This window comes from Enoplosus armatus, chromosome 9 (assembly GCF_043641665.1).
Source record: "Enoplosus armatus isolate fEnoArm2 chromosome 9, fEnoArm2.hap1, whole genome shotgun sequence".
Classification (NCBI taxonomy): domain Eukaryota; kingdom Metazoa; phylum Chordata; class Actinopteri; order Centrarchiformes; family Enoplosidae; genus Enoplosus; species Enoplosus armatus.
The window spans coordinates 587,501-600,102 of NC_092188.1; the positions used below are offsets into that span (position 1 = coordinate 587,501).

The window sequence follows — 12,602 nt, forward strand, 5'->3', positions numbered from 1 at the left end:
GACTCTGTGGTCTTCCCCTCGTCTCCCTCCTCTAGCTTTTGAGGAGGAAGAACTCCTTGCCTTGTGCACGTCCTCCCTGAGGCTCGCTGGCCTCAGAGCAGCAGAAGACCCACCTGTTGTGTCTTGAATCAGTCACATTGGTTCAGTAGCTTCAGTCAACATCACTCTGATCTGGAGTCAGTTTTTATATGACAACTGTCTGAGACCCATGATGCATTTCACCCAGCTGGAGACCAAAGGATTGATTGACTGATTGACTGATCAGTGCTGAAGATGAACTCGTGAACTTGTGAACTCTTTCTGCTTCTATAAATGTTAAAATCAATGTCACATTAATCATCACAGTAACCATTAATAAATGATTACAAACATCTGAGCTCTAATTTATTCTGTCATTTTATTTTGTCGGTCTGTTTCCTGTCAGACTGACTCCTCTTCTGCTTCTCTTCCTGAGCTTTCAGACATTTTTCCTGATCTGGATGGAGGGTCTGAGGACCGAGGGAGAGCCTCTCCTCCTCCTCCTCCTCCTCCTCCTCGCTGTATCAGCTGCTGATTGGTTTGTATTCTGACAGACTGTTGGTCAGACTCAGTCATATCCAGCTGACGGCGTTCACACTTCTGTGTCGAGTTGACTGAAGTGTGTCTTCGGGGTCATGTTGTTCTTGAAATGTTCGTATCAATAAAGCTTTTTGAATTGAAGTGATAATAAATGACTAGTTGGTGATTATTAGTCAGATCAGCGTGTGTGTGTGTGTGTGTTATGACTTCCTCCAGTCTGTTAATTGATTGGTCGCCCTCACACATACAAACAAACACACACACACAAACACACACACACACACACACACACACTAATTCAGTTTCTCTGTTCGAAGTAAAAGTCATCACCAGTGATGTCACATCGCCCTCGTCCAATCAGTGACCTGATTTCAACCACAAAAACTGTCCAGACTCTTTATCAGCAGGTCATAAAGTGAGAGAAGCTTCATCATCTTCATCGTCACTCAGTGCATCTGCTTCATCGACACCTCTCTCAGACTCTGTGATGGGGTAAGACCTGATTCAGGACTTCTTTTCTGGCTCCAAATGATGTCCTGTTTTCTGTCCCAGTGAACTGGATCTCTTTAAATCTGTTGCTTATAGACGGTTCATGTCCAAAATAATATGTGCATATAAATATGTTGAACTTTATTTCACCAGAGAAGAGGCATCAACCTGCTGAACAGTCTCATCTTTTCAATAATTCTCTTAAAACTGATTCATTTATTCTAATTTTAGCTTTCAGTTATTTTAAGAGTTTTGTATTTTGTGTTTTTTAGTTTCCCACTCAGTTTATTTTCAGCTGTGAGGTGTTTTCCCATCAGCCCTTAGTGCTCTCACTCTTTGTACAGTTTACTAAAATCTAAAAAGTGCAGTTGAATATCCGTACACCAAGACACACATTGATGTGATCAAACAGTTTCTGAGAAATAAAGAGTTACTGCTTTTACATGTTTCTCTAATTTTAGCATTTATAATCTCAGTTTTGGGTCCTAATATTAGAAATATTCCTCTTTGACTGTTTGATGAGACTCCGCTGCCTTCAGGCTCGGAGTGAATCTTCATCTGCATGGTTTTGTCTTTAACCATTTTTTACAGTGTGTATTTGTTGTAAAAGGTGAAATCTGATTTATTGATGATGATGCTGTTGTGATCAGCTGATCAACATCATGGAGCCCAACATGAACCTGAGGGGTCACATGATTAACAGAAGAAATGCTGGAAAAAATCTGCACAAAATCGTATTTATTGTTTCCATAGTTCCTCTAATATTTGCTTTTTTCTGGGGGGTTTTGTGAGTAAATGGTGTTCAGGCCTCTAAAAGTCACTTCCTGGTTGACTTTCTAATCATTTATATATATTTATACACAACAAGTCATATTAAGAAGGCAGCAGTTGGTTTAAAAGGCTCTCATTGATGCATCAGGGTCGAGCACACGCTGACGGACATTATGATGTAAATGATGTTGAAGTGGTTTTTCTACATAGAGAACTTTAAAGTCCACTCCCTCCGACACGGTTTGAAATCATAAAACTGATCGTTTCCACGCAGGAGCAGAAAGAGGCTGAATGAGTGTTTTGTGTTGAAGGTCTGAGCTGCTGTGTTGGACAGTCGGATTAGAAGATGGCGTCCTCCACGCAGGGTGGAGCTGATTTTCATGCTGGTTGGAGCTGAACAGGAGTCAGCTTTGTGGAGGTTCAGCAGCTGACTGCCTCATGCTGTACTGAGGGAAAAAGAAAGAAAAGAGTCACGATGAGTCTCTGAACTCTCTTCTGTTTGTTTGTCCTCAGATTCGGAGAAGGAGAAATGTCAGCTTATCAAAGTCATGAGGTGAGTTTCAACCAGGAGGTCCAAATGCGTCTCCTGCTGTTTAACACCTCCTGCCTCTCCAATGACCTCCATCACCTTCTCAGGTTTATTCTTACACTGTTGGGCCAAAAGTATGTGGACAGCCCGGCTGTTTATTTCTACCATGTGACCGCTGATGTTTGAGGTGTTTTTAAACACTTACATCTTCACAGGAAGTGAGACAGGACTGAGAGACAGACTGACAGGTTGCTGGTTTGAGCCTGAATATGAGATCTGATGACAATGACATAAATATAGAATAATATAGAGTAACATCAGAGTAACGTCAGAGTGACGTCAGAGTGACGTCAGAGTAACGTCAGAATAACGTCAGAGTAACGTCAGAGTAACATCAGAGTAACGTCAGAGTAACGTCAGAGTAACGTCAGAATAACGTCAGAGTAACATCAGAGTAACGTCAGAGTAACATCAGAGTAACATCAGAGTGACATCAGAGTAACGTCAGAGTGACGTCAGAATAACGTCAGAATAACGTCAGAGTAACATCAGAGTAACGTCAGAGTGACATCAGAGTAACATCAGAGTAACGTCAGAGTGACGTCAGAGTAACGTCAGAATAACGTCAGAGTAACGTCAGAGTAACATCAGAGTAACGTCAGAGTGACATCAGAGTAACATCAGAGTGACGTCAGAGTAACATCAGAATAACGTCAGAGTAACGTCAGAGTTACGTCAGAGTAACGTCAGAGTGACATCAGAGTAACGTCAGAGTGACATCAGAATAACGTCAGAGTAACGTCAGAGTGACATCAGAGTAACATCAGAGTGACATCAGAGTAACGTCAGAGTAACGTCAGAGTTACGTCAGAGTAACGTCAGAGTAACATCAGAATAACGTCAGAGTAACGTCAGAGTAACATCAGAGTAACGTCAGAGTGACATCAGAGTAACATCAGAGTGACATCAGAGTAACGTCAGAGTGACGTCAGAGTAACGTCAGAATAACGTCAGAGTAACGTCAGAGTAACATCAGAGTAACGTCAGAGTGACATCAGAGTAACATCAGAGTGACGTCAGAGTAACGTCAGAGTGACGTCAGAGTAACATCAGAATAACGTCAGAGTAACGTCAGAGTTACGTCAGAGTAACGTCAGAGTAACTACAGAGTAACGTCAGACTCAGAGGAAGACTCCGAGGAGAAACGTCCTCGTGATAAAACTGACTTTGTCCCTTCAGACGTGCTGATGTCTTCCTGTTTTCAGACCAGCGCCGTGCTGAGAGCCTCCCGTCTGCCTCTGTTCCGCTCGGCTTTACAGTCGGTGACATCAGTGTACTCAGAGGTCAAAGGTCGCTACCCTCTGCTGGGTCTGATGGGCGGAGTGGCCGAGGTCGGCGTTCGCAGTGTCTCCCACGTCGCCATGACAAGAGCCACGCCCCTCCTCCAGAGCCTGGAGCCACAGAGTGCGTGGAGCAAAATACTGCTAATACAACTGCTAATACTGCAAATACTACTGCTGCTGATACTACAGACACTAATACTACTACTTCTGCTAATACTGTTGTTACTGCTAGTGATACTGCTGTAGAGATATTTGTCTTTCTGTCGGTCAGAACTACTTGAGCATTGTTAATAATATTAATACTTTTCTTATTGTTCAGTGAACTGATGATGACGACAGATGATTCATCTTATCTTCCTCTGCCTGATACTTAGATTCATTGTATTTATATGACAGACTTCCTGTCTCTCTCTCTCTCTGTCGCTGCCTGTCTCTGTCTGTCTCTCTCTCTGTCTCTCTCTGTCTCTCTCTCTCTTTGTCTCTGCCTGTCTCTCTCTCCCTGTCGCTGCCTGTCTCTGTCTCTGTGTCTGTCTGTCTCTCTGTCCAGTTGAAGTTGCCAACAGTTTTGCTCTCGTTGGTCTCGACCGTCTGGAGAGAAACTTCCCCGTCCTGAACCAATCAACAGACGAGGTTTGTTCTGCTCCATACTATCTCTGATATTATTTTTTATATTACATATCAGAGCTGGAACCATCAGTTGCTACAGAAAATGAATCGATTTCTAATTAAGCCTTTTAGTCAGTTAATGTTAACAAAAGTTCAAATGCTGCTGAGAGCAGGTGTTTAGACTGCTGCTGTTGACCAGGTGTTGTCTCCTTGTCCTCAGGTGGTGGGTCACCTGAAGGATGCCTTCTTCCTGACCCTGGATGACATGCAGCTGTGGGTGGTGGATGGTTTGGACGGAGCCATGGATCAGTTGGAGCGTCTGTCTGACGGTGCTCTGGCGGCCGTCCGGCTGCTGCAGGACACTCAGGTGGGCCGAGCTGCAACGTCAGGACTGGATGACGTTCTCAGTCGCCTGGAGGACGCCACCACCTACTACCTGCCCCTCCCTCCCACGCTGCGTGAGTACAGGGGCATCCTGGGTAACTGTGGTCATTCAAAAAGTCAGGTACATGTGACTGTAGTTATTCACATGGATCAGTAAATATTTTTCTGTCCACTTGTTTTCAGCAGAAAGTCGACATTAACACATCGTCACCTTTAAGTTGATGTGTTGAACTTCTCATCACTTTGTTCTCTGCTCTGAAGTTACAGAATTAGTGTTTTAGAAAATGAATGTGAAACGTCCCTGTTGTTGTCGCCAGGTCGGGAGTGGGAGATGAGGGTGCAGGAGTATGAGGATGATGATGAGGACGATGAGCCTAGTCTGTGGACAAGGGTTCGCAGCCTCCTGCTGAGTCTCAGCCTGCAGCTTTATCATCGTATGATGAAGATCAGAGAGCAGCTGCAAAAAGCCATCAGGACGCTGGGAGACGCTGCGAACACGGTGAGACAAAACTCACTTCAGCTCATTTCAGTTTAAGTCAGCTGCACACACACACACACACACACACACCTCTCACTCCTCCACACATCCATTTGTTACTGACTCCAGATCTGTCGATGCTGCAGTTTAACTAATGAAATCCATGACAACGTAAAGAAACGCAGTGGAGTGCAGTGAAGAAACGTAGAAACGCAGTAGAGGACAGCAAAGAAAGGCAGTGGAGTACAGTGAAGAAACGCAATAGTTTGTTTCCATCATGTTTCTATCATGTTTCCATCATGTTTCTGTCGTGTTTCTGTCATGTTTCTGTCATGTTTCTGTAATGTTTCTATCATGTTTCCATCATGTTTCCATCATGTTTCTGTAATGTTTCTATCATGTTTCCATCATGTTTCTGTAATGTTTCTATCATGTTTCCATCATGTTTCTGTAATGTTTCCGTCATATTTCCATCGTGTTTCTGTAATGTTTCTATCATGTTTCTGTAATGTTTCTATCATGTTTCCATCATGTTTCTGTAATGTTTCCGTCATATTTCCATCGTGTTTCTGTCATGTTTCCATCATGTTTCTGTCGTGTTTCTGTCATGTTTCCGTCATGTTTCTGTAATGTTTCTATCATGTTTCCATCATGTTTCTGTAATGTTTCCGTCATGTTTCCATCATGTTTCTGTCATGTTTCCATCATGTTTCTGTCGTGTTTCTGTCATGTTTCCGTCATGTTTCCGTAATGTTTCTATCATGTTTCCATCATGTTTCTGTAATGTTTCTATCATGTTTCCATCATGTTTCTGTCATGTTTCTGTAATGTTTCCGTCATATTTCCATCGTGTTTCTGTCATGTTTCCATCATGTTTCTGTCGTGTTTCAGTCATGTTTCCATCATGTTTCTGTAATGTTTCTATCATGTTTCCATCATGTTTCTGTAATGTTTCTATCATGTTTCCATCATGTTTCTGTCATGTTTCTGTAATGTTTCCGTCATATTTTCATCATGTTTCTGTCGTGTTTCAGTCATGTTTCCATCATGTTTCTGTAATGTTTCTATCATGTTTCTGTCGTGTTTCAGTCATGTTTCCATCATGTTTCTGTAATGTTTCTATCATGTTTCCATCATGTTTCTGTAATGTTTCCGTCATGTTTCCATCATGTTTCTGTCATGTTTCCATCATGTTTCTATCGTTTCCATTATGTTTCCATCATGTTTCTGTAGTGTTTGTGTCATGTTTCCATCATGTGTCTGTAATGTTTCCATCATGTGTCTGTAATGTTTCCATTATGTTTCCGTCATGTTTCCATCATGTGTCTGTAATGTTTCCGTCATGTTTCCATCATGTTTCTATCATGTTTCCATCATGTTTCCATCATGTGTCTGTAATGTTTCCATTATGTTTCTGTCATGTTTCCGTCATGTTTCTGTAATGTTTCTATCATGTTTCCATCATGTTTCTGTAATGTTTCCGTCATATTTCCATCGTGTTTCTGTAATGTTTCTATCATGTTTCCATCATGTTTCCGTCATGTTTCTGTAATGTTTCTATCATGTTTCCATCATGTTTCTGTAATGTTTCTATCATGTTTCCATCATGTTTCTGTCATGTTTCTGTAATGTTTCCGTCATGTTTCCATCATGTTTCTGTCGTGTTTCTGTCATGTTTCCGTCATGTTAATGTAATGTTTCTATCATGTTTCCATCATGTTTCTGTAATGTTTCTATCATGTTTCCATCATGTTTCCATCATGTTTCTGTAATGTTTCCGTCATGTTTCCATCATGTTTCTATCATGTTTCCATCATGTTTCTGTCGTGTTTCTGTCATGTTTCCGTCATGTTAATGTAATGTTTCTATCATGTTTCCATCATGTTTCTATCATGTTTCCATCATGTTTCTGTAATGTTTCTATCATGTTTCCATCATGTTTCTGTCATGTTTCTGTAATGTTTCCGTCATATTTCCATCGTGTTTCTGTCATGTTTCCGTCATATTTCCATCATGTTTCTATCATGTTTCCATCATGTTTCTGTCGTGTTTCTGTCATGTTTCCGTCATGTTTCTGTAATGTTTCCGTCATGTTTCTATCATGTTTCTATCATGTTTCCATCATGTTTCTGTCGTGTTTCTGTCATGTTTCCGTCATGTTTCTGTAATGTTTCTATCATGTTTCCATCATGTTTCTGTCATGTTTCTGTAATGTTTCCGTCATGTTTCCATCATGTGTCTGTAATGTTTCTATCATGTTTCCATCATGTTTCTGTATTGTGTCATGTTTCCATCATGTGTCTTTAATGTTTCCATTATGTTTCCGTCATGTTTCCATCATGTTTCCATCATGTGTCTGTAATGTTTCCATTATGTTTCAGTCATGTTTCCATCATGTGTCTGTAATGTTTCCGTCATGTTTCCATCATGTTTCTGTAATGTTTCTATCATGTTTCCATCATGTTTCTGTATTGTGTCATGTTTCCATCATGTGTCTTTAATGTTTCCATTATGTTTCCGTCATGTTTCCATCATGTGTCTTTAATGTTTCCATTATGTTTCCGTCATGTTTCCATCATGTGGGTCGTAATGTTTCCATTATGTTTCCATCATGTTTCTGTAATGTTTCCGTCATGTTTCCATCATGTTTCTGTAATGTTTCCATCATTTTCCATCATGTTTCTGTAATGTTTCCGTCATGTTTCCTGTCTGTTCCCTGCAGGTGGGTCTGGGTGAGGTGCTGGATCTGGTTGGGGAGCTGCTGCAGTACCTGCAGAGCCTCCTGATGGCCCTGGTGTACCGGGCAGAGAGTTTCAGGGAGCTGACCCTGAACGGGGTCAAAAGTCAGGCCATCATGTTGGCTGAGCTGCGTCCTGTGCGTCAGATCAGAGAGCTGCCGGTTCAGATCCAACAGCTGCTCAGAGACCTGCAGGAACTCTCCAAGATCCTCCTGCAGCTGCTGATCAACGCCACACCACTCTACAACATGGTGAGACACCTGAGACAGGTTTTCTGGTTCCACAGGTCTGATAATCATTCACTTTAGATTCAATATTCTTTCATAGTACCCCAAACTAAACTTTTTAAAGGTTTTACTGACTTTATTTTATTTTATTGTATGATATACACTATATTGCCAAAAGTATTCACTCACCCATCCAAATAATTGAAATCAGGTGTTCCAATCACTTCCATGGCCACAGGTGTATGAAATCATGCACCAAGGCATGCAGACTGTTTCTACAAACATTTGTGAAAGAATGGGTCGCTCTCAGGAGCTCAGTGAATTCCAGCGTGGTACTGTGATAGGATGCCACCTGTGCAACAAGTCCAGTCGTGAAATTTCCTCGCTCCTAAATATTCCACAGTCAACTGTCAGTGGTATTATAACAAAGTGGAAGCGACTGGGAACGACAGCAACTCAGCCACGAAGTGGTAGGCCACGTAAAATGACGGAGCAGGGTCAGCAGATGCTGAGGCGCATAGTGCGCAGAGGTCGCCAACTTTCTGCAGAGTCAATCGCTACAGACTGAATGTGGCCTTCAGATTAGCTCAAGAACAGTGCGTAGAGAGCTTCATGGAATGGGTTTCCATGGCCGAGCAGCTGCATCCAAGCCATACATCACCAAGTGCAATGCAAAGCGTCGGATGCAGTGGTGTAAAGCACGTCGCCACTGGACTCTAGAGCAGTGGAGACGCGTTCTCTGGAGTGATGAATCGCGCTTCACCATCTGGCGATCTGATGGACGAGTCTGGGTTTGGCGGTTGCCAGGAGAACGGTACTTGTCTGACTGCATTGTGCCAAGTGTAAAGTTTGGTGGAGGGGGGATTATGGTGTGGGGTTGTTTTCCAGGAGCTGGGCTTGGCCCCTTAGTTCCAGTGAAAGGAACTCTGAATGCTTCAGCATACCAAGAGATTTTGGACAATTCCATGCTGCCAACTTTGTGGGAACAGTTTGGGGACGGCCCCTTCCTGTTCATGGCTGGAAGGGGCCATGTGCACCAGTGCACAAAGCAAGGTCCATAAAGACATGGACGAGAGAGTTTGGTGTGGATGAACTTGACTGGCCTGCACAGAGTCCTGACCTCAACCCGATAGAACACCTTTGGGATGAATTAGAGCGGAGACTGAGAGCCAGGCCTTCTCGTCCAACATCAGTGTGACCTCACAAATGCGCTTCTGGAAGAATGGTCAAAAATTCCCATAAACACACTCCTAAACCTTGTGGTAAGCCTTCCCAGAAGGGTTGAAGCTGTTATAGCTGCAAAGGGTGGACCGACGTCATATTAAACCCTATGGATTAAGAATGGGATGTCACTTAAGTTCATATGCGAGTCAAGGCAGGTGAGCCAATACTTTTGGCAATATAGTGTATCTCTTAATATCGATGTATTTAACTCCTGTTTGGGTTTCACTTTGGAAAGTCTTGGTCTCAGCTAACTGATAATAACATTAACTACACATAATTAAAGAGCCGCAATCTGAGTTTAAAACAACATTTCTAGGTGTTATTTATCATCTGTTTCATCAGATTTGATTGACAGGGACCAAACAACCAACCGCCATCGGGTCTGATTGAAATGTAGTTGAACATCAGACATCAGCTTTTACTAAATGAGCCCGCCCACTTTAAACCAGTAAGAGGAGTCCAGAGAAAAGCAAGAAAAAACACAAATCTGTCTGTGAAAGAACCAAAACTGGGACTTTAAGGACTTCCAGGTCTCCAAGTTCCAGCTTAATAAAGAATCAAATCAAGCTGAATTGTTGACGTGAAGAACAGCAACCGGATTCAAATGACCAGCGTTTGTTAGAAGGTGGATTTTTTTTCTCTTTTGGTGGAGCTAAGCTAACATTTTCCCCCTGCTTCCAGTCTTTGTGCTAAGCTAGGCTAAACATGTCCTGAAGCACTTGAAAATGTTGGATTGTTCCTTTATGGCTCTCAGTGAGATTTTTAGTTTCTGGAAAATGAAATAATCTGAATTTTGTGTCTTTTTCAGCTGCAGCAGCCGTCAGATCAAGAGGTGGAGGACTTCCTGAACCAGGACGACTTCATGGCTGACAGTTCGTCTCGTCGCGGCTCAGCTAACAGTCTCTTCCTGAAGGCGATGGACGGCCGTCCTCGCCGCCGCCGGAGTCTCTTCTCCCGTGCCGCCCGAGGCTCCGGGGGCCCCCAGAGCCCCGACCCCCCCAACGGCCGCCGCCGCTCCAGCCTGAAGGACCCCCCGGCCCTGGAGCTGGAGGGAATGCCGCTCCCTCTCGATGCCGTCACCGTCGCCGCCCACCGTCGGCCGTCCGCCACCGAGCTGCTCCTCGCTCCGCTCAAACAGTTCGTCTCTCAGAGCCAGAAGGCCTTCGAGTACCTGAGCCCCAACTCCCCCGAAAACACCGAGGACGCCACGGAAACGGCCGACTGTTAAACACCACACTGCGGTTGGACCCCGCTCTGATCCACGACCAATCTCTGCTGCCGGTCCCGCCCCCCGACCAATCACAGTGTCTTGTCTCAGTCTCTGACGATGAGTCGCTTCGGCCTCGGCTGCTGCCAACAGAGCCGAAAATTACTTTCAATCTGACAAACACGGTTTCATTTGACTGTCAGTTTTCAGGAAATCAGGCACTCAGTTAACACCATCTGTAGTCACAGGAGCAAAACACGCCTCAAAACAAAAACAATAAGATGCACTTACTTGGTTTTCCCAGAGCCTTCAGCCACATCTCATGGACTTCCATGATGTCTGCGTAAACTCAGTCATGGATGAAGTCAATGCGATGTGGCTGAAAGCTCTGGAAATAAGATTATTACATATATTTGTCAAACTGCTGTTGGTTGTTTTGCTCCTCAGGGCCACCGTACTCAGCTGTTCAGTCAGTCAGGCTTCTTGTTCAGAGATGCGATGAAGGTTTGGTTGCAGGTCTGAAGTTGCTTCTATTATACATAAAGTTTAACAGATTTGATTCTAGTTTAGGAATAAAAAAATGACAGATTGGATCTTTAAATGTGATGATGATTTGATGTTTTACTGACTCAGCGACTGAATGTTTATGTGAACTGAAAACTGACAGGAAGTGATTGTAACCGACTTTGAATTCGAGTGAGTAGACGCTCATTTATCCTCAAATATTCAACAAACATTTCAATATTTCATCGCAATTTATTATCTATCAGAATCAGTTGTTTGTGTAACTCTGCGTCTTCTCTAACATTTCAAAATAAAGCTTCTCTGCTGCTTCACTTCAGTGTGTCTGAATCTGCATTTAAAACTCACTCACATTCACTTTGTCCATTCAGGATTTATTTAGAAAAAAAAGGTTTCAACATCTGTTTGCATCACACAACATCTGCATGTATAAATATGTATTTATTTGCAAAGACAGTCTCTGAATGTTAAGATAATTCACAGAACTTAGAAAGTGATGCGACGATTTCTACAACAATCTCGTCTCAAGTTTGAAACTTTTCAAACCTGAAATGTTTTTCCAATAAACTGATCGCTCAACTAAACAAACTGAAAAATCAATAAATACAGTTGTTAATCAACCAGTGTGTTTATTTACTGGTTGATTGAAACCAGTAGAGGCCTCCAGTGACACCAGTTAATGAAAACAAGAGTCCTGTTAAAAGGTCCATCCTCTCATTTCTTTACTAACATGCTAACGTTTAGCAGGTATAATGTTCAACATCCTAGTTTAGCCTGTTAGCATGCTAACATTAGCTCGGATCTGCAGCAGCTGCTGGCGGACCACGTCCAAGCTGCAGCGGTCCCAGATACTGTAGACCAGGATCACTCCGTCAGTCCACTGCAGCTGTTTGTCACTGAGGGACGGACGTGTCTCACCGTCCAGAAGACAAAACCAAAACACATCAAACGCACATGATAACATTTCACTCAATCAATCATTTATGCTCAAAGTCTCAAAATGCTCCATGTGAGGACATCTGGAGTTGAAGGCGTCTCGCTGCAGGTCCTCTAACGTCCACTAGAGGCTGCTGTGATCACACTGACTCAGCTCTCAGCAGATTCACTGGGCTTCTTCTGTGAGCTCCCAGCAGCCTCTGCTGGTGTCCCTCCGTCACCTCCACACCACCTTTCACCTGCACCACCATCAGGACTCAGCACAGGGGAGCTCTGGACTACAGGGCCTGGCTCAGATCCTGGTCTCTGGCAGGTCTTTATATAGACCTTGTGGAAGGGCCTTAGAGCAGAGGCTGCAGCCTGTGATTGGTCGACAGTTTTCCTCTTCAGTCTGATTGGTCGACGTTGAGTCACAGTGAGAAGCTGGACTGAGATCAGAGTGTGTGTGTGGTTTCTATCACATTGTGAGGACTCTTCACTGTCTGAACTGAAACTCACTGCAGCTTTGAAGTGAAGTCATCGGTCACAGCTGCTGCCCCCTGCTGGCTGGAAGAACAACTGCAGGGCTTGAAGTTGAGCTCCAGACGTGG

At 43.4% G+C, this 12,602-nt stretch overlaps 1 protein-coding gene across 1 annotated transcript in view; it reads left to right on the forward strand.

The window, feature by feature from the left end:
• plin6 (perilipin 6) overlaps positions 1-10,575 on the forward strand; it is a 12,933-nt gene extending 2,358 nt beyond the window's left edge. The window contains exons 2-8 of the mRNA XM_070911725.1: positions 2,332-2,371; positions 3,613-3,811; positions 4,238-4,320; positions 4,517-4,775; positions 4,998-5,179; positions 7,881-8,147; positions 10,156-10,575. Of these exons, the coding sequence (XP_070767826.1) occupies positions 2,332-2,371; positions 3,613-3,811; positions 4,238-4,320; positions 4,517-4,775; positions 4,998-5,179; positions 7,881-8,147; positions 10,156-10,575 (1,450 nt within the window). The remainder of the gene's footprint in view (positions 1-2,331; positions 2,372-3,612; positions 3,812-4,237; positions 4,321-4,516; positions 4,776-4,997; positions 5,180-7,880; positions 8,148-10,155) is intronic.
• Positions 10,576-12,602: the final 2,027 nt, after the last annotated feature.